Genomic DNA, 27,967 nt, shown 5'->3' on the forward strand with positions numbered 1-27,967 from the left:
ATTAAAATTAACCAGACTGCATGCACTGCTACTCAATGAAGGATGAATTTTTCATCTGCCCCCTCTTACTGGATTATAATAAAGTCCTAGTTTAGCCGGAATAGTTTGTCCAAAATAAAGTTTCCAATCTCCAGGTATTATAAAAATGGACACTTTAAAATGCACATGAAATAAGGGGTGCCAGGAGAAAAGTTTATGAGTAAGCTCATGTAAAGATCTGGAAAGTGGGTCTGAACACAAGAAGGTCAATTCCATTTTCAGTACCTTGTGTACCCTGGATTTTGACTAATCTGGATGATTTCACAGCACTATAGCTCTGTTACTTCTGCTTTCAGAAAATCAGAAGTAATAATGGGCACAAATATAAACATCTATTATAAAAGAATAAACAGACCAAACAGGAATAAAAAAGATTTTTAAAAAAGTTAAAATGGAAGACATTACTTCTGTGTCACAGAAAAAAAAAAGACGACTACATTTATGGACAACATAAAGCAGAAAACAGTTTGGTTTTATGAAATTTGGTAGTATTTCTTACATGAAAATGCCTAAATATAAAGTATTCTTGATTATTAATAGAGTTAGCGACATTTTAAGTTGTTAACCATGAACTTCTTCAAACTAGAGGAAGGGGAGAGAGGTATAAGCATAAATCTTCCCATTGCCAATACATTAAAAGCTTCATTACAATTATAAAACACACATAAATTAGATGGACTCACTTTAGCTAATTGCAACAGATACTCAAAAGCTATTCACCTCCTGTCTCTCAGATCTTCTTTAAAGCATCTATTTCTCAACCACTAGCTGGTTACAAAAACCCTGAAAACCAGAATACCTTAAAGAGTTCACAAATGGCATTTTTCTGACATAATTCATCGTTACACACAATTCAGCCGATTTAGGGAAAGGGTGTAATTAAATAAGGAAAAAAAAAAAAAAAGCAGATTTCATGCAAAGCTTTTCTATCAGTCTATTCTTTCCAGAAGTGGAAATAAAGCTTGTTAGAAGACATACACACAGTACAGGCGTTGGCTGCAAAAATGTTGTTGAAGAGGTTACAGCAGATATGCCTACAACCCATGCTACAAGTGGCCCCAAATACACCTTAAAGACATCTTAACATATTTCACATCTTAACATTATTTACCTTTGCACACATCTGCCACTTTATGCCAGTGATTACCAGGAGCCTTTCAGTACAGCAAGCTGTTGGGGACTGGTACCACTCAGACATGGGTGGGATAAGGTGAGAGAAAGAACCTGGGCCTGAGAGCCGGGGCTAGATGGTGTGGTATTTTAAGAGATACATATGGTATTTTATTTTAAAATAGATGTACAGCAATTTAAAACAAGGCAGTGTCAAAATTACCGCAGGGGTAGCACTTTGCTACAATACATTGGCAAGAACGAGATGTGAGTTCAAAATTATCGGCCTCAAACACAGCTGGAAAACATCTGTGAGAGTGTTCTCACCCCAAGCACAGGCAGATTACTAGGATGCCAGAAACGCCAGACAATCTCTCTGCTACCTAAAATACAATCCTGTGGATGGAGAACAGGCAGACCACTGCCTATAGCAAAAGGCTAGACACCTAGTGCACATCAGTGCCTATGTATAGGTACCTCCTGCCATTTGAGACACCCTGGGTTGTCTAAGGCATCTAAACAGCACTGACACGTGGCGATGGGGAAGCCAAGAAGGGTGCAGAGTACCCCATCTAGAGCTAAGTGCTCATATGTGGGCAGCTGAATTCGGCCCTTCATACACATGTGGGCACCCACATCTCAGCATCTAAATGTAGGCACTCCTCATAGGCAATCAGTGTTATACTCTTCAAAGAATTATTCAAGTTTTCCAAGTTCATCACACCTTCAGCATGTTTGTTACAGTATAGTAGTTAAAGCTAGAATAAGTACCTCAACTAGCATGGCATACCAAAAAAAGTCACTAAAAGCAGGTAGGACAGCACCCCTCATGCCATTTGTTCCTAAAGGCAAACAACTGTACTTGAGCTAAACACATAGACTAGTTTTGGGGAAACGTTGTGTCAAAGCTAAACACTGGTTTTAACCCCAGACTGAGTGCCAAAATTCAACAGTTACTTGCCATTTATCCTTCTTTTACAGAAAGCTCTGTGAATGATCAAATGGACCAGGGGCCAGACCGTTGACTGCAACACACAAGAATACAAGTGATCTCTTTGGGGAAAGAGAGATGAAGAGAGATTTGGGAAGACGGTTGGAATGGCCAAGAGCAGCACAGCATGTGGTATGTGTGATTTTGGTTAATTATGGATGATGTTTCCACATATCTTGAAAGCAGTAACTAACAGTTTAGCCATTCCATTTATCACACCCCTCTTTCTCATTTGCTTTGGTAAACTTTTAACAGTGTGGAACACACCGTCCATCATATTGAGCTTCAGACAAATTCTTATTTTGCAGTCTACCTCCATTTCAATGTGTAGGAGTTCCTGACAGACAATGAAATTGTTGCCAAGATGACGAGAAGTGCCAATGAGATGTTGTCGTAATATTACTCAGACATACTCAGTACAGCGAACACTTGACTCCTTGTCTGCCAACAGAACACAGACAAAGTAAAATGTTTCTCACCATCGGTGTTTGCCACTTACGTGGATCAGTGCTGCATGAGTCAGAGGCTGAAGGTGCAGAAGCTGAAGAGATAATTCCCCTCTAAAGATAGTGGTACTGGCTATTATAAGACTGTCTGCCATCCCAGCAAACAGGTAACTGAAGTCACGTGTGTCCACCTTCTGAGCAACACCAAACAGATTACCCAGCACCTCATAAAGTTCTTGAGAAAAAAGGCAACAAGGTGGTAAATTGGTGGCCTTTTAAATTTATATGCTTTCTAGTTAATAAGGAGTCTAATATTTTTAGTGCCCTGTAAGTACTTTCTGAGGTTTCCATGTGGGAATCCAGTGCTTAAGTTCCACTGACATGGAACACAAAAAAATGACTGAAAACACATTTGGGGACCGTATAAAAAGGTCGCAGCACCACATCCTGCCCTCATTCCTGAATCAAAAAGGCCCCATAACCTTCCTATCTCACCAACACTTCTGCAAGCCCATCAGTGCTATCTCATTCTTGTACCTCACCGGCAAGAAAAACAACATTGAAATTAATATGGCACATATGCTGTACCAACAAACACCCACATCGCTCTGCCCCTGTAAACATCAGCCTTCTTTATATACTGCCACTTGTCAATTATACTTCCACGCCATGTCTTACTTTGAATGCAAGTGCTTTTGGCACCAACCTGTCATGTCTTATTTGTCAGGAAAGCACCATGCACACCTGTAGTTCTTTATAAATAGCAGCTTTGTGCCATTTTGAACAACACATTTTCTTGCCCAAGCTGTAACCTGTAATGTTACAAACAAGACCCTGACTGAAAACTGTTTTAAATTAGCTTGGGAAAAAGACTGAAGTAAGATGCAGCAGGAGGAAGAAAACTGTGACCATAAGGAATGAATGGAAGGTAACAGCAACAATGGAAGGAAACTTAAGTCTTGAGTAAGAACCAAGAGACAAATCTTCCAGAGACTCTGGAATACATCTCAAATGCAGCAGAAAAAGCAGCAATGGCTCAGGATAGTTTGGGAGTGACGTTATCTCCCACTACTTTAACAGTCTGCCCTAGCAGACCTGGAACAAGAGCAGAGTGTTGAACCCTGCCGTAAACACTCACTGCGGATTCACAGCACAGCTTGCATTAACAGCAAAGTCAAGAATAAGAAAGGGCATGAAAACCTGAAAACCCTATTTTGTATTTTACTGTATCCATGATGGACATGTGCAGGCCAAGCTCGAAACCCCGATCAGTTGTTCTAACCAACTATTACCTTGCTAAAAGATGCTCCTCTTTCCTTTTTCTTCTTTCTTTACTTGGGGTGATACTTGCAGCACTTAAAAACAGACTAAAGCAAGAACTTTCATGACCAGGTCACAGATTACATTTTTGTAGCAAATTACTTAACAATAACATACTTCAATCATTTACACAGGCTTAATTGCTTGTTACAATCCACGGACTGATCTAGCTGTCATACGCTAAACACACTTTACTCAGTTGACACAACTCCCTCTTTAAAATGGCACTGGCACTTTGCACAGAGAAAAGACCACTTCTCAAAAAAGCATGCAACCCACCTCCATTAATCCTATTTGGTTGCTGCTCTGGAGTTTGGGCTTGAGGAGAGTAGTAGGGCTGCTGATAAGTATTTGAAGGGAAGTGTGGGGAGGTAGGGCTCCTCCTGCAGTCCCGGATACTGGAGAAAGTCTGTGAGTGAGGAATCCCTCTCTGGAAAGGGGAGCAGCGAGTTAGACGTGGCTGTGGAGGCGGGAGGTGGTCAAACTCTTCCTCGTCCTCAAGACTATAGCGATCGTATTCCTGGTCACCACACGTCCCTTTCTTTCCCGCTTGCAGAGAGACGCTTGAACTGTGCCTTGACACAGATGCTGAAGTTGAAGCATAATCTTGCCTAAGGCCTGTAAATTCCAAGAAGAGGATGATTCGGCTTCTGCTAAGTCATTAACTCTTAACATGCACTTCGATCTTGAAAACTAAGCAAGCAATGAGACATAATTTTACAGCAAGAACTGGATTTACAGTGTCACCAGGCTAAATATCTGAGATAGAATTCATTTGATCTAACTCTCTAATCTGTCTTTCAGGTATCTAAGCCTCAATTATCTTCCTCAAGATTCCTTTTTAATAAAAAATAAAAAAAAGAAAGAATATAGGCATCTCCAAAATGCAGTGCCTGTGAGCTGTCTTTGATTCCTCTCTTAAAACAAGATGAACTGCTTTTAGGAGGTACCTATTTCCCTGCCAATGGAAAGACTACATGAGTACTAAGTACTTAACTTTTAAACACCCTAAATTAAGAGGAATTAACACTCACCCAAAGTTTTCCAAGTTATTGCTATTCTACTTGTATATTCATGCACTGAAAATGCCAACAATGACATTTCCTAAACTTATAATCTGTGTAGATATTCTGGCTCTCCAACCTCCCTGAACCAGAATGAGTCCCTGCTGGCAGCCCACCTCATCAACAAGGCTTCGTGGTAACACGACCATGCTTTAGAAGAGGTAGGCATCCAACAACCCCCTTCTCAGAATGCCAGGTTTTAAAAACAATCCCACCATTAGCACTGCCCCAGAAGAGCATGTTCACTCCGCGTCAAGTGAGAGGGAAACATCCACAGCCCTTGTACATCCCCTTTTTCCCAAGGCACAGCAGCCAGGGAAAAACGGGATGCACATATTTCCAGGAGCCGAGTAACTCTGCCAATAGTTGCAGATAACAACATCCCTTGATTTACAAAAAGCCCTCAGCTTTGACAGATGTCTTTGCTATCATAATGAAAACTTCTTAATATGCTTTCCCCTCCCTCTCGAGTGGGAGTTTCTATTCGTGGCTGTGAAGACAGCGTGCCTGCGTGCACGTATAATACTACCACTTTCCACGGGATTAAGCGGGCAACAACCGTCACATGCTCAAACATTCAGTACCAGCTGCTATTACAAGGATGAGATATAACCATTACACCTGACATAGATTAGAAGAAAAAACAGTGTTTTTCTTTCCAGTTTACCAATGACCTGATTCCAAGTACCTGAAATCTTTTTTAAACCTCACTCTGAAGGAGACAAGGGCAGCTGTAATTTAAGTAATGCAATCCTTTGGGTCTTTGATAGTCATAATTTGTGTTTTGTTCTTTTTTTGTTTGGTTTGTTTTTTGTTTTTTGGGGTTTTTTTTGTGTGTTTTTTTTTTTTTTAAATTCTTATCACTTTCACATAGTATCAGAAATTTTCCAAGCTGTGACCACACACATTTGCAGCTGAGAATTCAGCTATCTTGGAAGTCTCACACTTGCTAATTTATCTGCTGAATATAACAAGTGCTACCAGACACTCAGCAAGTTCGATTGCTGACAAGTGATCGCTCTGGCCTGCTCGCTCTGGTTGCTGCAGCCGGATTGCAGCTCTGATTTTTTCTTCACATTTTATTTTTCTTCTATTTAATCACTTATTACTTGGTATTTTCCTTCAGTCAACCATCTCTGAATTTCTCTTGTTTTTCATCTCATCATTTCCTCCTTGACATCTCACTTGGCACTAATAGGAAGTGAGAAAGATACTGCACTTACTGTCTGAGTGACTTCTAAGTCAAATGCCTTTTATTTATGAACAAAGGCATTTTCCAAAAATTACTATCAAGCCAAACTATAATCTATGTCAAACAAACTTCTGCGCTCAGTTTTGTGCATAATCACTAGTCTCAAACCAAAATGCTAAATTTAAATGCCCCAATTCAGGACTTAAAGGGGAATTAATTTCAAAATTCATCTGACAATTAACAAAAACAAAGTAGGGGCAAAAAAATCCATGAGAGCTGCATATTTTTTCCTTTCTCATGAAATGTATGCATGATAAGAATTATTTAGCATCCTCCCCACCCCCAACTGTAGTAATTTTAATTAGTATGGTAAGACACTACAAAAAAATGTGCTCAGCGGGTATGGAGCTACCAGTTGAGATTCAGTAATATATAAGCACCAAGTATTGAAAGATCCAGTACCATTTAAGCTGAACTCAACAGTGAGTGGGTTCTTCCACCTGCCATTCAAGAGGTGACACCTTTTAAGAAAGCTCCACTTAACTGAGACCAGACTGGAGCAGTTTTGACTGTTACAGGAAATCTTCAGGCTATTTTGAAAAAATGAAAAAAGCCACCTACTCTCCTCCTGTAGACGAGCCATGATCTGAACATCGGTGAGGTCCTGCAGCTTGTATCCCATGGAGATGGAATCATCCTCCAGCTCCGAGGTGCTCAGTTCACTGTCTATTGATGACTGTGGACTCAAAGGGGAACTCCTAGAAATGTAACCTATTTAAGAAAACATAACCTTTAGTCTGTGAATACGTCTCGCCATCTTTCATTCATGACCATCAACCCTTTGTGTTACAGTAGCTTAAAGTACTTTCTGTGTAACAGATAAAAATTTTCAGAAGTGTAGTCCAACTCACTAACAATTAGAAAGGGCTTTGATTACTCGTGAGAAGTGGTAAGTGTAGTGATCAGTGGATCACGAATTCCTCTGCTTGTTCCCAAAATAGCATCACATAGCCCAGACAATGAATAATTTACCCAATACGATTCTGATACAGTTCAGATTAGTTAGTGTAGTCTAAACACATCTGCATTTGAATCAGTCTTATGGGACTGTGGTTCTCCCTACTCTGTTCTGAAAAGCAGAACAGTATGTGTACGTGTCACCGACTTCTGCTCTGTAGTCAGATTCCACATCAGAGCCATTTATCTAAATTTTACTGGTTTTCTAGTTGTTTATAGTCATCAGATAAATCAACGATTATAACAATTAAGACACCTATGCAACAACAGAGAAAGCATTGCCTCCTTCACAGAGCTACCTTTCGGAGAGAGCTCTGTATTCTACTTTTTCCCTCTTATGATAGCAAAATATAAATTAAATTGCAATTAGTTGCATGAGATAGTTGTTGCCCAACTTCAAAGAAAAATTCTTCAAATGAAACAGTAAATCACTTTCTAATATTCTCCGGACCACCAGAGGCCCACAGCCTGCAGAAGGAGAACCGCTGTGACTATGGCTCATCAGCTGTGCTTGTATCACAGATGTGTTTGCACCCTCCAGCACTGTTCAAAGCAGCCACCTAAAATTCATCCTAAATTCAGCTGTTCTCTAATAATACCTCCAACAGAAAAGGACACACAGGGGATTACTTTGCTTTGGCAGGACTGTAAGGAGTAAATGTGTTTGCTTTCTTAAATTTGCAAGTTACAATGGTCCTTGAGGTTTTGCAGAGGTAGTAACAGCTGTGCCCTTTTGGAGCAGCAGTGGGAAGCTAGACAAGATACCTGAGGGTATCTCAAATAGCATGAGTTGCCTTCATTTAGGAACTAAACTACATCACATTGAATAGGGGAGATTAGACGTCTCACGCAGAGACATCTACACCAGGCATTCAGTCTGCAGATGTATCTCACCCGCAGTGCTCATATCCCTTAAAACAGGGCTTTCTCCACTGACTTCACACGTTGTAAAGAAAATTGTGCACAGATCAGTGTGACACTGATGCTAACTTCCTTAGACCACACCTGCTCCCACCAGCAATAAAATGTTAATGCCTCTTCCCCAGAAGATTATTTTCTCCACTGCCTCTGCAACTTAAGAGAAGTCACAGATATAAATTGACTCCCGATACCTGCAGTGAAGAAGGAAAAATGCAACTCTTTGCAATTTACAGCCCATAGAAAGTTTGTGTTTTTCCTAACACTCCTGTGTCCCCTGAAAATCAGTGGTAAACATAAAATAAATCTTGGATAGTAGCAACAATACCACTTTGAAAACAGCCATGATTCTACAGGCTATTTTTATTATAGAGACATTCTCCCTGCATCCCCATTACACAGCTGCACAAATGTTTCTGCAGACACACGGAAGGGACATAGTGGGGTAGAAATGAGCAGTAAAGGGCAGACAAAGCTGGGAACTGTTTAAGCTGACACAGTTGCAACTATACCCTCAGGTAAGTCATTATCGATAAACAGGCTCTGTTTACTAGCATCACTTCCCTATAACACGCTGCGTAGCACAGAAGATAACCTACACTATCAGTTAATTGCAAAATTTTAGGTCATTTAAAAAAAAATCTCCCTCTGAGATAAGAGTCTATATACAATCATCCAAACAGTGTATTGCTGTTAAATGCTAGCAAGATTAGATTAAATTAAGCAATTTTGTAAGCACTGTAAATCAATAAAAAGATAAGCATTACCTGTCCGTTCAGGTGTTAGTATTGCTTTACTGGAGGTTTTAGAGAAGCTGGGACTATTAAAGCCATTGGTATATGGGGTGAGTCTCGCAACAGGACTATAGGGAAAAGCCAAGGAGACAGGTGTAGAGAAGAGGTTCCGCCATCGGCTAGCTGTTACAGGTGTGAGGGAGCAGGAGGGGGGGAGAAAAAAAGATTTACAGTTATAAATAGAACAGTGCTGTTAAGATGAGATTATTTTTCTCTCTAATCTCTTCATTATACATTTTTAACTTACAGCAAAAGGAAAAAAACGGTCAAAGTTCAGCAGCAAAACAGAGGATCAGCACAGCCTCCTACCTGTAAAAGTGTGCTCCAAAGAGTTTTCTAGCAAACACGACTTGTTTATCATGTTCTATGTATACACCACTTTGGTATATATTCATCACAGACATCATTGGATGACAACACACGAAGTAACAGAGGAAGCAAAAACCACTACAGTTAATAGAGTAACACGGATGAAATTTGTAGTGCTCTTCAAGGAATTGTTCACAGCAATCAATCATCACACAATTGAATTAGCAGTTAAATTGTCAGTTATGGGAGTTCAGAGACACAGCAGTAAAAGACAGTTAACCATCAAGTGCTAAAAACAACTGTAATCCCATAGCAAGCTTTTAAGCTACCGTACTTTTCCTTCTCTTTTTACAGCATCAAATCCCTGATTACATAAGCATGATTTGTTCTCTTCGCTGTTTTTGGAGGATCAACCAAATAATAGAACAGGGCACCTCTCTTCCTACATATTGCTTACAATTAGCTTGCAAGGCATCTGGTCTGCTCAGTAACACCACAGAGAGCTCAGAGTTGGCAAAAAAGCTAAAGGTTCATTTCATTTACATTTTCTTAGCTCATCCAGTAAAATATGAATACAACTGTCTTTTGGTTTGCCCGTTTTAAGATGCATTCAAAAGGTAAAATAAACTATATCCACATGCCCTTCAGAAAATAATAGTAGAGATAAAGTTGTTTTAAGGAGAAGGAAAAGGCAAAATTTAAAAAATATAAATTTCAGAGAAGATAGAAGCAAAGTTTGTACAGATGAAAAACAAATGATACTATTGTATGTTTATTTGTGATAGGATCTATTTTGTTCTGACAGATGTCAGGACAAGTACAGTGTCAGGACAGAGGTACAGTGACACAAGGGAGGGAGCCAGGAACATACCTATACTTAGTTTAGAAATCAGTGGCATAACCTTAATGCTTAGCAGGTGTACTTTTGCTCTATCATATGCCACAAACCTGTTGTCAAAACTAGAAGGGACCAAAAGCCCTCAAAAGCTATTCTCCATCACAGTGCTAGTCAGTAACAAAAATCTGCTGTGTTATTTGGACCTGTTCATCCAGTTGTTTTAAACACAGATAGTCCAATAATATCAAAGCCCTCTCTATTTTAAAACCTCACTGCCGACAAAATGATTTAGCAGGACATATGAACTTTATTCTTCCTTCTTGTTAACATCAACACTGAGTGTCCGTGGGAACAGCAGGGAACCATGGGAACAGTACCTCTTTGGCAGGCTGTCAATCTTGTCCTTGCAACCTTTTGGAATAATCGGTTTGTCATCAGTCTAAAAAGTGCTATTTATTTCCCCCCCTATCCCTTTTGATTTGTTCCACTCAAAGGTACTCCTGTGTTTGTAAGAAATAACCAGCCTTTACTACTCTTCCCTCTTGTGCTACCAAGCTTGGATCAAAGGCAACCACCTGGTTCCAGCACCAAGCAGTCTGCTGGGCAAGGGGAGTACCTGCAAGGCTCAGGCTCTGCGGGAGGGAGCTGAACTACACATTAGTAAGATCACAGAATCATTACGGTTGGAAAAGACCTTTAAGATCATCAAGTCCAATCATCAACCCAACACCAACATGCCCACTAAACTGTATCCTAAAGTGCCACGTCTACACGTTTTTTGAACACTTCCAGTGATGGTGACTCCACCACCTCCCTGGGCAGCCTGTTCCAATGCTTGACCACTCTCTCAGTGAAGAAATTTTTTCTACTATCTAGTCTAAACCTCCCCTGGCGCAACTTGAGGCCATTTTGTCTCATTCTATCGCTAGTTACTCCGGAGAATGATCTTTGCTGTCTCCTTAAAGAATTATTGCAATTCTCTTATTTTTAATGATTCTAGTTCCTTCAAACTTAAAGAAACCTAAAGGTCTGAGATCTTCACTAGGAGCAGCATCAACACCACTTCTAGGAAATTGCTCAATGTCAAGCAACACAGCACAGACTTCCCGGCAGGGCTATTTGTCCTTATATTCACTAACATGATCGCTTCTAAAGTCAAGCATGCAGTTGTTCCAGGACAAAAAGGAGAGCAAACACAGATGGACACAATGCTATATATCAGTAATTAACACAAATCACTGAAGATGAGATTAACTCACACGGACTTAATAACTGCAAATTGATTTAAGGCATTAATTGAAAGAAATACATGTGATAGAGTAGATCTCAGTATCATATCCACAGCTAATGTTTGCCACCTCCACTAGAAACCATCAATAAGGAGCAAGGGATGACAGTTCCTTGAGATTTTATTTTTCTGCCTAACACAAGATCCTGTTTTGTAGCAGCCTGATCATTTGCCAGACCAATTAGCTGCCAGCATGTTCTCACCCCCAGATGTGGTCAACCGTACAGCACAAATAAACATCATTCATTACCCTCTACAATAACCGCTGTGAGCTGGCCCACTAAGCACAAAGCAACAGTTATCGTGACTATGGAAGCAAGAACCCACACAAAGAATATAATTAGTATTTAGGGCAAACCAGATTTCAAGCTCCTCTTTCAAATAGTATGTGTTCTCAAAAAAAGATGGAGAAAGAAGCCAAGAAACTATCTATGCTAACCGCTCTCTCTACTAAATCTCTAGATATACCAATGTAAAATATCCCCAATTCCAGAACTTTTGCTACCGGGCCTAAAACAAAACTTCAGTGTTTAAGTGTCAGCAAAGGATTGACACTTTTTAGTCATACAATTAAATCCATCGTTTAGGATCAAATACAGAAAACTGTTTTTATTAGGTTTCAAATGAAATATCAAAGTACGGATTGAGTGCTTCTGCAATATTAACAAAGACAGAAAAATTCGACTTACTGAAGTCTTGTGCTAATGCCAAAAACATAAAAAGGTATGCAGGAAGCAAGTGCTACAGGCACCTAGGCAAATACATAAATTAATGTAAAATTTGTAAGATCCCAAGATTGTGCAATTGATAGTCCTTTTAGGATAGTTATTTTGCTCCAAACTGATTCTGAGACTGCCATAGTTAGCATGATAAAACACCACTATGGTATGTGTGGATGAGACAATGTTGTTAAGACCTTTATTTTAGGTTTAAAAGCCCAGCTGTTAAGGTCTGAATTTTACAATATTTGTAGCTTCTTCTTAAAGTCCCAACTCCATTTATCCACAGATGAAGTAAGAAACTCAGGTACCCTTTAAAAGCAAAGGAAGTTTCTAACCTTTGCAGTTGAATAGAAACGTGAATAATCCTGCTCTGAGCACCTTAAACTGAGATGCCCTGAAGGAAGAAAAAGCGTTAGCCATGGATAGGAAAGCAGGGACATCTAAAGCTAAAGAAGCATCAAGAGAAAAGAAATTAAAAAGTCCATTTGATTTACTGACAGCAAAGAGTTAAACGCATTAACAATTTGAATTCTTGAAGCATGAAACTCTTGGAACTAATATTCTGTAATACAATAAGCACAAATTGTCACAAAGTCTACAGTTAGATTGGAAATGCCCAACTTTTCAGGTGGGATTTCCTTGGGTTTGATCAATTCTTAGTAACTAAACTGCTGATTACGTACGGCATTACACAATGCCTACTCTAATTTTTTAAAAAAGGACTTGTCAAAATGACTACATAAGCAATCAAACAAAACCTTTCCTTTAAAAATAAAATCAGCAAAAAGTGAGTGTGTTCACATGTTTACAATATTTACTAACACAACTGAAAGTTTTAAAATTAAGACCTTATTTTTATAACTTCCCTGGAGATACCAAAATGCTAAAATACACGAGAATGGTGACTCACATAGGAAAAATATGAGCAACTACATGAACACAAGTATTCACCATACTGACTCCAGTGAATAATCAGCATTTGCTAAGAACTGATGGAAAATTTCACATGAAAACCTGAACAGGTAAACATCTCCAGAACTGCATGGCTCAAAAGGAACAGATTACCCTGCAAAACCATCAAATGCAGTACCATATCTAAAGCAATTCCTTCACTAAAAGTAACTTCGCATTGAAGCTACATAAGGTACGCAGTTTCTAAACATATATAGCAGCATGTTTTTGAAAGTGAAGACAAAATTGGCTGTTCAAATTAGGGGGAACATTTATAAGCTGGAACAAGAGATAAAAAACCAGCATAGATTCTTATTATGTTGTTTTAATTTTGTGGGGTTACACCGATGTAAACAGGGACAGATCAAGTACAGGTCCTCTACTTGATGAATCAGACACACCTAGGATATTATACTACCCAAGGATATCAGGGTTTCCAAGAAACCAAAAAGAAGTACATGCACATTTTAAACACCTTCCATTCTCATAACTCCATTATGAGACTTGGTTTGCCAGAACAGGAATTTACTTTCATCCTAAGCAACACAAATAAAAAAATATTTCTTTGCTATAAAGACAGAAAACCATAAACTCACAAATAATCATGTTGTATTACTGACTAATCATACTAAATTATATGAGGCCCTATCTAGCTTGGTTATCACTCAATTAGCTTAAGTTTTATATAGGCCTTCAGGACAGAGTCAAAAATACTTTTTAAGCTCAAGCTAAAAATAAATTGCATATATGCAGACATTTGAATATGGGTACTAATTACACAGCCTGAACAAAAACCCTCTTTCGAGCCAATATTGGAGGCACGTTAACAATACCGTCAATCCAGCAAGATGAAAACTGCAAGTTTTGAGGACACAGCACTTTCCTGCTGACGTACTTCCCTTGCAGCAGGAAACCCAAACCCCTTCCCTCGTGCATTCTGCACATGCACAGCAGCCACACTTAAAAGCAAAGTATCTCAGGAGTAAAATGCACAGTCCTGCATGGGAAGCAGAAGTATTTCATTAATCACTGGAGAAATTCAAGAGTGATAAAAGGGAATTCAAAACCCTCTCCTTACCCTAGATAAGATTGTCTAAACCAGCTAAGAGGTATCACCTCAGTGAGGCATATCTAATACCTTCCTCCCAAAGACAGGTATTTAAGCTTCACTTTTAGTCTCTGTTACAATGGTGATTCAGAGTCTGAAAACTACTGCTTGCAGTCAGATGTACATCTGGGAACAGGTGAGTGTCTAACGTGCTTGAGAAGACAGCCAGAGGGAGAGGAGATGAAGGTAGCTCCCATTACTTGCTGAAGAGTGCTGCTGTTGGGAAATTGCTCAAGAAGTGGAAAGTGTGAGCTCCTACTACTCACCAGCCTGAAGAGATTTAGTGGGGACCCTGGACAACCCAGAGCTCTTGTAAGAGCTTGAAGCAGTCTGAGGTAGAAGAGAGGTGCTAGGTACTCAACTGCACCCAACACTGTGGTGCCCCTGCCCAGGAATGGAGCTTCAGGCAGCAAAGCTTTCAAAGCAAAGCCTAAGTGGATACTGTCTTTCAAGTACCCCAGTAGCTGCCAAACACACAAACCTTAGAAGTACGTACAATCCTTGGCTCTACTTCATGGGGTGAGGCATTCAGCTTCTGTGCTCAAAAGAGGACTAGAACATCTTCCAGGGTTTATTTGAACCCAGTGCTTCAAAGCTTTTCTTTGCAATTCCAAGTCCTAAAAACTTACTTATTTGAAAAGTTTTCATTTTTATTAGTTAAAAGATTACAAGTTTGCGGCCCGAGACAGCAATGTTTTCATCTCTAGTAACTGTAAGTAAGAGTACTGAATTGTACTTGTAAAACTGGAAGTTAGTCTGGGGCACGTACATCTTCTCATCTTGCTGAATGCTACTGCATAGTGAACATCTCAACTTTTCAAGCAGCACGCTCCTTGTTCCAGTCTCCCACAGCCATCAGCCGTGGTCATCTCAACAGCTTGTTCCAGCACACACAGTTTCCTAACCACAGCTGTAGCTCCCTCGGCCGTCCAACTAGTGCTAGAAATTTTACCATCAGCACAGGTTGCCTTTGTATGTTGAATGCACATTTTCAGTCACATTGAATCTGTTGCTGGCTGAAACCGTCTCCCTGTACTGTCATATCCAGCTCACAAAATGCTCCTGGGGCTTGTTTGCTGTTTCTGTCCCTTGATTTCTTCGTCAAGAGAGGCAAAGCACCCCCTCTTCCCCAACCGCAATGACAACAGAGAGAAACCCCTTAAGTGTAGACAGCACAAGGGGACTTCTTTCAAGAATCGGTAAATAGGGGTCTCTGAAATACAATTTAGTGTACATCCTTACCCTTGAACCTTGAATCTTCATAATTAGACTAATTATATGACAACATTTTTCTTTGGTTTTCTACACTAAATCCTATGGCTTCTCAAGCTCTTAACATCAGTCTGCTAGTGAGCAACTACATAGCAATGAAATGCCCTCATTTGATTGTCTTTTGCAAGAATGTAATTTCTCTATAAAATTCTAAGTTTTCACAGGGGTTTTAATAGTCAGTATACAGGATTGCCATGTACAGTAAAAAAGAGGTTAGATACTTGTCTCATGTTACTTTAAAATAATAAAACACCATCAAGCTCAGCTTAAAACATCCAATGAAAACAACTACCATTACAGTTTGGACAGGGATAGATTAGAAGGATCTGAGAAAATAATAAATATTGCCCACTTTCCTTTAAGCCCAGGAAAACTGAAAAATAATGTCAGTTTCAGGCATATGTGAGAACTCCAGTTTTAAGAGTATGTGAGAACTGGGAGTACCTGGAAAAGTTGGCTTCCCAATGCATTCACATAAAGCAAGTCCTTTTTGAAAAATTATATAAAAGGATCTAATATTAGTGTAGAATGAGAAAGCAGTTCGGTTGGTATGTGTTGATACACAACTGCTTGGTATATAAAACTTCAACAATTCGTATACTTCAAGAGCTACCCCAGCAAAAATAGCATATCTTTTAAAGGTACAATCAGAAAGCCTATCTAAATTGCAGTAGTTTCTAGAACTTTCAGCTAGCACAGCAAAGCAACGCAATCAACAGTGGTGTATGGCATACTGCAATTGGTGACAAAAAAGAAAATCTAAGAAAGATTCAGGAATGATGCACTTTACCTGGCATATTCCAGTTGTGCCAATGACTACCTCTTGGTGCGAGCAGGGAACATTTATATATTTTTCAAGACCTATGCACAGCTACCCTATTTCAATGTAATTCAGTGAAAGGCTGACCTGAAAACTGTCTTTGGACACGCTGCATAATGGAAAAATTACAATATTGCTTTACAAGTGTGCTGGAGACTCTAACCACGGTTCACCAACCCAACTTAGTCAGAAAAATGATTTTATGACACCAAAATATTCAAAAGACTAGAAATGAAATGGAATTGAGAGGTATGAGTTACCTCCAACAAACCTTCCACAAAAAAACGATACTGCACCTTAGCTACATGGTTCAGAGGGTTGGGTTTTTTGTTGGTTTTTTTTTTTTTTTTTAACTTGCCTTTTTTTTTTTTTGAGGCAAACTTTTTACCAAACAAGCTATATAAACAGACAAGCACAGAGGCTTTGTGAAAAATCTAGCTGTCTCAGCATTAATTTTCGTTCTGTGTGCACAACTCTCACTGCAGGCAGAGGTCCAAAAGCAAATTTTCAGAGCACAGTTAATAGCCAAACTTGTCTTCCCAGCATCCCTTTCTTGATAAATTGGACAAATATTGTGCTGAAGTATTACACCCTAGGCAGGAGTTAGGTCCCGAATATCCATTCCTTCCCCAGCTCCCGCACTCAGCAAGTGTCATTTTATATAAGCTGCCAGTCTGACGCATTTTCATTCCATCTGGTGGATTCTTAACCAAAATCCATGAGCATACAAGCTCTCACATTTCAGCTAGTTTGAAATAAGATATATCTTTCTCTGCAGAAGACTCATTCTCATAGATTACTACATAAGGTGACCTGGAAGAAAATACATAGTCCTGGATTCTTCTGCCAAACTATTAGCATTTCATTCGTTAAGGAGTGTTTACCCCGCTGAATTTCAGGATCTTTTAAATAAGGAATTAGGAGCCTAAAAAGCAAGGAATTCTTACCAAAGGACATTGAATGCAAAAATTTACATGGGGAAACTATCCAAATTCACAGAAGAGGAATCCACCCAAGGTTAATAAATCACATCTAAATCAGAGCTCGCATCTGGTTCAGCCTCTGAACTGGAAATACGTCTGGGAGGGCGTCGGGGCAGGCATGTATGCTGCTTCTCCATATTCTCACTGTCTTCCAGTATCTGTGGTGCTTTTGGACACAGGATCCTGTGTCACACGGACACAATAAAGATGCTCTTATGTATAGACACTGATGTCTGACCTAGTCACCACGGGATGCAGTATACTCCAAAGAGAAAAGACTGGGCACGACTCGCCTCACCTCCACTTTAGAAGGGCATGAGCTGTGCCTGTTTGCCTGCACTGCCTAGAAGGGCAGCCCAGGTTGACTGGCTCAGATACAGACCCCTGCGTATATTCCAACAAAACTCACTCTGACAGCATTCATGACAGGGAACAATAAACAGAGCTTAAAAACAGATTTCAGAGACTGTCTTCAATTTTCCCCTTTTCTAAGCAACTGAAAAAAACCCAAACAACAACTCTTTTGCAGCGCTAGAGCATTGCAACGCTTGCATCCATCTTACTGAAACAGCTGTAGATACCCAGTTAAAGTTGTAGAACATCCTTCTTGGTGGCAGTTCCAGCTGAAAGGGGAACCCCTGCTACCCTCCTACTGGTTAATGCTTTACCCCAGTCCTCCCATGCCATTCTCAGCTGTACTGGTACACTATACCAGCAAGTACAACCATCCTTGCAAGACTTCATGCTAAATCAGATCAACTATCCAATCTGTATTAAGAAGACCTTTTTGGGTTTGTGGGTTTTTGGGGGGGGGGGGTTGGGGTTTGTTTTTTTTTTTAAATCAAGGAAGAGTTCCTCAATCCCCTTTACCAGGAAGATGGAACCCAGTTGTACCAGGGCATTTAAGGGAGAGACGGAGAAGCAGGAAACAGCAGCAGGAAGGTGGGGCTGCTGAAGCCAATGTTACCTCCAGAAGAAATGCTTCTCAGAGAACAGCCTCTGCAACGTGTCTGAAGGCAGGTGAGATGAACTCAAATTCTGACACTGATCGTTTGCTTACATATACAGCGCGGAGCAAAAAAGCAGCACTTTCATCATATTTTAACAATTAGCGAAAAAACAGGGAATGAAATGGTAACCACCCCGCAGTGTCACTCAAAGGGTAAAGGAATCTTTATCACTATGACATGCAGACAATGCACATAAGGCCCCAGAAATATCTTCTAACCGAGATGGGCAGAGAAGCCATCATCTAATCGTCTCAGCTCACAGATCTGAAGGGGCAGCACTCCTTGTAGGCACAAATGAAGTTAGAACAGGATGCATATCCCTACCAAAGAGAGAGCGGGTTATACTCCTGTGTAAAGAGGTGAGAGGAAAACTCAACCACAGCAACCTAACAGCATCTTATTCCAAAGGTAGTGGATCCACGAGAGAATTGCAGGTTTGTTTATACCATACAGTAGAGGAGAGCATCCAAGAGCCTTAAAGAGGCTCTGAGCAGGCTGGTGCATCTACCTAGAGAAAGGTAGGACCATGACAAGAAACTAAAATCGCTTACACAATCAGCACAGCTTCACTAGCAGCTAGCTGCACCCAACCTGGCGGGTATAACTAATTTGGTCTCAAATAATTCAAATAACCTTGCAGAAAGCTCCACACCACACTAATTTATGAGTGATGGCTTCACTCCTCTAATGTGAAACGAGTATCTTCACACAGACATTGCTACTGCAGTCTACCGCATAGCAAAGCATTAAATTTAAGCACAGCGGTGTCAGAAGTTACAACACATATACCACTTTAATGCTGTTTGAGCACCACGATCAGCATGAATCACATTTTGCTCACTACCTACTTAACATCGCCTGCTAATCCAAAGGGAAAACATTTTGGTTGGTGGTTGACACGATTTGTGACATAGTTTACATTTTCCTTTATAAATAACAGGGCTATCATTGATTACGTGCACTCTAACGTTACCATTGTGAGAAAGACATTCATATTCTGTAACAGCATTATAAGCAAAATCAGAATCGCATGCTCATTGCATAAGCATTGCGAAACTCATCCCAACCTTATTTTCCTTCTTGAGTTCATTACCTCTGGTAACTGCTTTGTCTGTATTTCAGTGACAGCAGGATACAGCAAAATCACAGAGAGTACTATGGAAAGCATATTTTGTAATCACTCGATGCTGGGTTAAATGCTCCATTTGTCCCAATACTCAAAAAATAGCAAAACCAACTAAATTTTGAACTGAATTTATCTTTTTGTCTTTTTCTTTAAATGCTGTCTCTCAGGTCTGAAGCACCTCCAGGTCTAACAAACAGTGCGCCTATAGTGTGTGATCAGGACAACTCTTCACTGCCTGCTGCTTGCAGAACCCTGACAACCTTTGTCTGCCATATAACTTCTGCTGTTTCAATCCAGTGGACATTTGCTCCACAGAGCAGCATGGCATATTCTCTCTAGGTCTGAAGGAGTCAAGGCAATGTCTGCAGATAAATAGCAGCAAGGAGTATGCAGCTGCAGGAGTCACCCCCGCAGCCTTCATAATTCAACATAATTCAACAGCATCCTCATCAGAGATACTTGCCCAGGATGCAGCTCTCCCACAATAAAGCGATGGTGACCAGCAGTTTGGTAACTACTGTGCCAGGTTATTAACACCACAGTTCTGTGGAGCACAGTATTATTAAAAAAAAATAAAAATGAAAGAAGGACCTAAATCTGTTTCCTCTGACTCAAAGCTGCCATACTGTCATCACTTCTCGGAGAGGTGCTTTTAACTGTAATGGAAGCAATGACATATGCCCACGGAGGGGGAATGAGGTGCAGTCAGCAACCCCACCTGAAATCAGGTTGTTTGTAGGGTTTGTATTTTACAGTTGTCCCTGTGCAAATGTTATATACAGCTATAGAGTGCTGACCAGAATATACACGGTTAATGTTTCCTATTTCTGCACAAAATGTGTCGTTATGTCAGTAATTTTCAGGTCTGTTGTAAAGAAACAACAGAAGTTTAAAGTCTAAAGCCAGGCCCATAAGCTAATGAAGATGTTCAACAAAAATGCTAATTAAACTGCTTTAACCAGGAGAGGAGGCAGAAACACCTTGTGCCCCAGAAGCAGCAGTTGCTGTCCCAGTACCAAATCACACGGATGGGTCATTCCACTTTGAGATGGAGAGTAGTTACCAGAGTTGCTATTTTGAAAGACTCTGCAAACCACTTTCCAGAAAGGATCTGAGGAGCTGTAGCTCTACAACCGTTCCTGGGCATGTCCCTTGGGGTTTTGCTGAGCTCTCTAATTCACCGCTCTCGCTAGCTGAGATTCTGGATCAATGAAGAGAGAAACCTAATATCATATATAAGCTTAATAATGCATGTCAGGGTGGGGAGTTTGCTTGTAATATGGGCCCATGACCATAAATATGTGTACTTAAGCGCTTCTTCATCTTATAAAGTATCTGGTGGTAAAGTTGACTTAGAGAAATCTGGCCTGCCACTTGGTTATCTATTATTCAGGAGCAGGCTTTCAAGCTACTAATCCATCTGGTACACATACTGGGTATGTGACTCTTGTTACAGGTCCTCCTTTTGTCCAGCACACAGCTCTGTCCCTTAGGGCTACCCTTACATGTGGAGTCTGCCTCAGCGTCTGAGGGGAGGGAGAAGCAGTTTCATGTCCCCTATTCGCAGAGGGGCTTCATCTACCCTTGTACAAGTCATGCAGGTGCAGTGACAATCTTTTTCAGTTGCAGTAAAAGTTGGTAAAGGTATATTAATTTTTGGACAGGTGTCTGTCAGATTACTCCCTGAACTAGTACTTGCAATAATGATGCTTTTCTTGGGCATCTTTCCTGCAGCTCAAAGATACTTGTTTCCCCAAGCCAGTCTACTCCACACACCCACTTTATTCTTTGAATTAGTTGATAAAGACCAAGTAAGCCTGTTGGTGCAGGGGTATTTTGCTAATACAGTATAGTAGGATCTGTAAACGCCTCTTGCACCACTGAGGAAAGCAGTTCATTATGTCAATACTCTACAAGTATTGCCATGAACTAAAAGAAGTTACATCAATAAAAGGAAAACATTCCACAACAAACGTATGTATATACCAGGGAATTCTGCTAAAGCAGGTCATGGATCCACACATTTTCACATTCTTGATGAACAAAACTATGCTGCATTCAAGTCTCCAGCACAGACCTGATCTTCCCAACACTTGTACAATGGCAAGAATACCATGTGTAGCTCTGTAATGTGCATCAGAAGAATCCTGTGACATCTTGGCAAGTTTTACAAAGTACTCCTCAAGCAAAATCTCTCACTATAGGGAAATCAAGCTGTTTGTACTGGTCACTGACAGCCAAATCGAAAGCACAAACTTACTGTATTGCAGTCACATGGGAACCAATATATACTGAATCTCAGATTATCATATTTTTAGCCTCAAATATAAAGCAGAAGACTCCTCTTAAAGTTATTTGACATTTATCCCAAAAAGCATACAATTAGTAGGTGAAATACCTTAAGGAACTAACATAAGGACAATGCACAAACCACAAAAAAGTCAGCTAAAGACTTCCAGTGATTTCAATAGGTTTTGGATGAACATAGTCTTTTTCCTACTACATTTCTACTACTGTAAGTTTTCTACTACTTCTATTTAGTATTTGAGATGTAATTACAAAAAAATCTTTTTTAAATACTACTTATTTAGCTACCTCCTCTCCTACCATAAGACTGCAGACATTTCACTTGATTCTTGTCTCAGGTTAATTTTACAGTGGTGGAAGGCCTGCTTTCAAAAGAGTTAATTCCAGTTTACCACAGCTGGAAAGTAAGTAAAAGCTGGAAATTAATTTTGACTAAAAATTCTTGCAAAAGCTATGGTATGGAAGCCAATCTGAATTTTAGCCACACAATAGGGGAGAAGTGGAAGAACGTTTTGCAAAATGCAGCACATCCTCCGTCTTTAATAAACTCAGTGGTCTGTATTCACCTCAACTAGTTTTCAATGTTCACATTTGACCTTCAGTTCTACCTAACCAACTATGCTCCTCTCTGTCCCTCCCTGTTACTGGAGGAAGACAAATCTCATGCTCTGGGGATATCTTTCTTTCAAGTAGTCCCTGATTTCAAGCCTGAAGTTTAAGATGGCTTAAAGTACTATGAACTTTATCTTGAAAGCACTTACAGAATGTTTAACACACAGAGACACATATATGGTAGCTAGAGAAGATGTGCCCTGAAAATTGAAATATGAGGAGTATCACGACATTCACGTCGGATCCAAGTGACAGCTATGTCCGTTATCCGTGAGGCACTGCATTGCAGCACGTGAATGTATCAGAGCTGGGCTGTTTAGCATGCCTGTGCACGGCATAGACAGGTTGCATGCACTGACAGGATCAACTCTTAGGGTCTACTTATGTTTTGATAACACAATGAGGAGGGGTGAGGTCTTCTGTGTACCTGTATATGCTCTGTACACAAGTGTACCCTTCAAGACTACTAAGAGTATAAGAAGCTTTTACGTTTTCAGCAAGCTGCTTTCTAGAGAGCAAAAAAGTACAGGTCTTGTGTATTTTCTTAACTTCAGTCTCAGAAGGAAGCCTGTTTTCAAAACCAGTTAACCTAATAGGGATTTTTTTTGTGCAGAAATAAAACTCCCTAATTTCTTGCAACTTTACATTAGATGTCTCCAGTTTAATCAGCCAAAAGCAGCTTTAAAAGCCCACTGATAGCAGCGCATCCACGCTCTTGGAAATGTTGTTTACATCCCTTAAAGAACAACAGCTGCTTTGTGATCTCTTGGGTCTTTGTGTCTTTGTACTGGTAGGTCTAAGATCGTCAGCACGATCTTATCTTCCTATGCATTCAGTACACAAGCTGAGTCATTGCAATCACAGCAGTCCCACAGAACTCTGCTGGACAGGCTCCCTTTCTGCAGCTTTGGTCTCAGGAGTTTAATAAAAGACTGGAAGAGGCAGTAGTAAAAGTGCCATTCAAAAAAAAAAATCAAAATAAAATCATATCAACTGAAACTCTGCACAAATATGTAATAATTAGGGCAAACATTCAGCCACAGTGTAAACATTTTTTTTAAACACGTTGAAAGGATTATTTTATGGAATAAACCAGATTTTTTTATATTGATTTCAAGAAGGGCTCAGCTGCTATTCACAAAATGGAGGAAGATGAAGGGTGCCTTTGCCCTTTCTCTCGAAGTCCACACTCAGGGGATTCCTTAGGATAAGGAGCAAGGTCACTTAATCCTTCTCTGCTTGATTTAAAGAACAAGTACTAGTTCAACTCCCGTCTCAGATCAGAGCTCAGCTACCACACAAGGTGCTCTCATGCTCTTCTGCTGAAGATGTCCTATTCCTTTAGCCTATTCCTTGGACTAGAGGTAAAGCAAAAAAAGACTATTATCTAGTGGTTAGTGTACTACTTCAGAGGAGGTGGCTAGGGTTTTGCTCCAGTTAGCAAGAGAGCTTCATTTCTACATACCACAAATGATTATACAACAGTTTTCCTAAGTGGACATGTACTTACACTGCTAAACAGATACACTAGCAACAATTCCAATCAAAGATGTATTTTTTTTTGCTCGGGAAAACAGTTGGCTGCAGGAAAAATGTAGCCAATTACATTCCTAAATTTAAAATTTCTGGTAATATACACAGTTCTTTTTTCTTTTGTACATTACCATCTGCAACAGAGGTAAGCATAACAGGTAAGGAACCTGTTCTATAAATAAGAGAGTCATAGAAGGACAATTTCCCATCCTTCTCTTAACAGTGTAAGATAATAGTTCGATACCAGGAAGAACCCAAATATATTTTTCTGCTGGGATATAACTTTCTTGATCATTTATCATAACATGAAAAGGATGATTTAATCCAAACATTAACCCTAAACGGCATTTTTTCTAACCTTACTGGTTAGTTCTGAATTTCCCTTAAACTGTATCTACTGCCATAAAGATGGCAGTAACCATTCACAGGTTAAACCTCTGGCAGGAGGGTTTTGCAAGGGAGCTTCTCTGTCTGCGGTTTCTGACTCTGATACCTTGTTCCAAGATGCCACACTCCTTTTTCTCTGCACAAGTACATGTGCTGCCTGTATCAAATCAGACTGGAAGAGCTAAAACTTAGGCTGAAATTGAGGTCAAAAACAGCACTACCCTCCAGGACCCCTGTGGCATTCTGGATAAATACAGCAGGTGCCACAGTCATGTGCTTATTATGAAAAAATGTTAACGCTATTACCCAAACCAGAGCAAAGATATAAAAAATACTGTAGAACAGATTTTTCATACTTCTAACACACCAAACTGGGCGTGGGGGGGAAGAATCATTGAAGTTTATGATTAAGAAAAGTTCTGATGGAGGTTTAAGTGACTGCCAAGTGTAATAAAGTATTCAGAATACATATCCTCATGTAGAATTAAGGTTCAACACCAACCTAGAGTCACATTAAGAAGCACTAACTAGATGGTTATTTCTTGAAAAATGGGTAAAATTACATATAGATGTTTGATATAGATACCGTTACCATTACTGCCATGGGGGTCAGGACTTCTGCAAGGACAATTTTTAGCCTAGAGAGACTAGTCTCTTCAGACTCCCTAGAGAAAGACTGATTTCTCCTGGAATTAACTCACAGCACATGACTAAATTTAAGCTCCTCTGGGGTGATTTCAGACATCTCAAGAGAGACTCCCTAAGTAAACTTCAACCTTGCAAGTACCTATAGGTACCTATGCTACAGCAAGAACTGTACAGGCATTTAACAAAGAGGCAATCCTTGCTCCTTGCAAACAAGTAATGTAGGCATAAGCTGACAGAGAAGAAGAAAGGAGTATGACATTGTCAACCAAGAGCACAGAGCAACAAGGAAAGTATGAGAATGTCACAAGTGACAGGAGTCAAAGCATGCAAGTTGCAGAAGCTCCATCAATACAATTATTATACTGCTGCAATATCCTTCTGCCCACATCTTACTTTTCAGGATAAAAGGTACCGTCCTACAGTATCTTTTAAACATTTCCACCACCAGAACCTGTCACATCCCCAGTAAGCAGAAACGGGCTTGGACAACAAAGTGAAATGCTTCTTCAAGCTTCTCCATAAAACCAATTTTCAGAGAATCACAGAATCACTAAGGTTGGAAAGGACCTTCAAGATCATCAATTCCAACCATTAATCCAGCGCCACCATGTCCCCTAAACCATGTCCTGAAGCGCCACATCCACATTTTGAACACTTCCAGAGATGGTGACTCCACCACCTCCCTGGGCAGCCTGTTTCAACGCTTGACCACCCTCTCGGTGAAGAAATTTTTCCTAATACCCAATCTAAACCTCCCCTGGCACAACTTGAGGCCATTTCCTCTTGTCCTATCGCTAGTTACTTGGGAGAAGAGGCCAACACCCTCGTTGCCACAACCCCATTGCAGGTAGTTGTAGAGAGTGATAAGGTCTCCCCTCAGCCTCCTCTTCTTCAGACTAAACAACCCCAGTTCCTGCAGCTGCTCCTCGTAAGACTTGTGCTCCAGACCCCTCACCAGCTTCGATGCCCTTCTCTGGACACGCTCCAGCACCTCAGCATCCTTCTTGTAGTGAGGGGCCCAAAACTAAACACAGTATTCAAGGTGCGGCCTCACCAGTGCCGAGTACAGGGGCACAATCACTTCCCTGCTCCTGCTGGCCACACTAGTTCTGGTACAGGCCAGGACGCTGTTGGCCTTCTTGGCCACCTGGGCACACTGCCGGCTCATGTTCAGCCGGGTGTCAACCAGCACCCCCAGGTCCCTTTCCGCCAGGCAGCTCTCCAGCCACTCCTCCCCAAGCCTGTAGCATCGCATGGGGTTGTTGTGACCCAAGTGCAGGACCCGGCACTTGGCCTTATTAAACCTCATACAGTTGACCTCGGCCCATCGATCCAGCCTGTCCAGATCCCTCTGCAGAGCCCTCCTACCCTCCAGCAGATCAACACTCCCACCCAACTTGGTGTCATCTGCAAACTTACTGAGGAAGCACTCGATCCCCTCATCCAGATCATCAATAAAGATATTGAACAAGATCGGCCCCAGAACCGAGCCCTGGGGAACACCACTTGTGACCGGTTGCCAGCCGGATTTAACGCCATTCACCACAAATCTCTGGGCTCCGCCATGCAGCCAGTTCCTCACCCAGCAAAGAGGAAACCTGTCTAAGCCACAAGCCGCCAGTTTCTCCAGGAGAATGCTGTGGGAGACGCTGTCAAAGGCTTTACTAAAGTCCAGGTAGACAACATCCACAGCCTTTCCCTCATCCACTAGGCGGGTCACCTAGTCATAAAAGGAGATCAGGTTGGTCAAGCAGGACCTGCCTTTCATGAACCCATGCTGGCTGGGCCTGATCCCTTAGTTGTCCTGCAGATGCCCTGTGAGCACTCTCAAGACCAACCGCTCCATGATCTTCCCCGGTACAGAGGTCAGGCTGACAGGCCTGTAGTTCCCAGGATCCTCCTTCCGGCCTTTCTTGTAGGTGAGTGTCACATTGGCAAGCCTCCAGTCTTCTGGGACCTCCCCTGTTAACCAGGACTGCTGATAAATGATGGAGAGTGGCTTGGCAAGCTCCTCTGCCAGCTCTCTCAGTACTCTCGGGTGGATCCCATCAGGCCCCATAGACCTGGGTGTCCAGGTGGCTTAACATGTCCTTAACTGCTTCCTCCTGGATTATGGGTGGGTTATTGTGCTCTCCATCCCCGTCTTCCAGCTCAGGGGGCTGAATTCCCTGCAGATACCTGGAATTTTGTTTCTTCCAAGTAATTTTCTCACACTTATCAGCACACACACAGGCCAAAAATAACAAGACCTTCCATCACTCCATCCTGCCCTATTTTGTGCTGGCCTGCACACTGGTCTCTCCCTGCCTCTCCTACGGGTTGGGAAGGAGGAACGGTGAACATCGAGAAGGTTTGCTAGTGTTAGGTTAGCTACACAGAACTACTTGAGGGATGTGGTGGACTTCTAGAAAGAAAAGACCTTGAAGTGTTGATGCTGAGCCCAGTCCTCTGTATTTGCAAGCAGCAACACAACAGATGACTAAGTTGCTATCACCCACACAGTACAGGCCACAAAATCCTTCCCTGCACCCGTAACAGGCTTAAGACATATTATGAAGCAATAATTGTCTGAAGCCAAAAATCACAAATACATGAAGTGCCAAATACCTCTAAAATTAAAAAAAAAAAAAAAATTGCTACCAGTCTGACACAAATTCCATTCACATGCAAAAAATTTGCAGGTGCAAGTTATCTTGCACAATTTGTTTTCTTGTGTGCTGACAACTTTTCAATGACATGACAGCATCAATATAAAGTGCATGCTGAATTTCTTCATATGTAAAAAGCAATTCTAAACAGAAAAGACAAAATAACGAATACCTACTGCTGTATGATGCATGAAAAACCTTGAGAGTCATATGCCAACGCGTTAATAATTTAAAAGCTACAGTTTGAAGCTATTTCCAGAATTAATTAGAAAATAATTACAAGTTTTCCTTCCAAAACTCTTCAGATAATTCCTTCAAATTAACAGGTTACATATTAAAGTCACCTGCATAATAATAACTGTATCACTGAAAAGATGAAGGCAATTTCATTGCCAATAAAAACAATGTTTATTAAAAAATGTAACACACGAACATATATATCCCTAAAAAGAAAAAGAAATCAACCTTTTCTCATAGGATTGTTTCAGGCATTCATTGCTATATGATGTCCACA

At 40.7% G+C, this 27,967-nt stretch overlaps 1 protein-coding gene across 2 annotated transcripts in view; it reads right to left on the reverse strand.

Annotated features, from left to right (window-relative positions):
• SLAIN1 (SLAIN motif family member 1) overlaps positions 1-27,967 on the reverse strand; it is a gene marked incomplete at both ends in the record, with an annotated part of 55,705 nt that overhangs the window by 13,089 nt on the left and 14,649 nt on the right. The window contains 3 exons of one of the 2 annotated variants that reach the window (XM_082014427.1): positions 4,186-4,524; positions 6,784-6,933; positions 8,865-9,014. In XM_082014427.1, coding sequence (XP_081870553.1) covers positions 4,186-4,524; positions 6,784-6,933; positions 8,865-9,014 — 639 coding nt within the window. Of the gene's footprint in view, positions 1-4,185; positions 4,525-6,783; positions 6,934-8,864; positions 9,015-27,967 lie in introns of those variants that run through there. The other variant, XM_082014428.1, reaches the window with a different exon arrangement.

The sequence above is a fragment of the Phaethon aethereus genome, assembly GCF_964289735.1.
Source record: "Phaethon aethereus genome assembly, chromosome: 1".
Lineage (NCBI taxonomy): Eukaryota > Metazoa > Chordata > Aves > Phaethontiformes > Phaethontidae > Phaethon > Phaethon aethereus.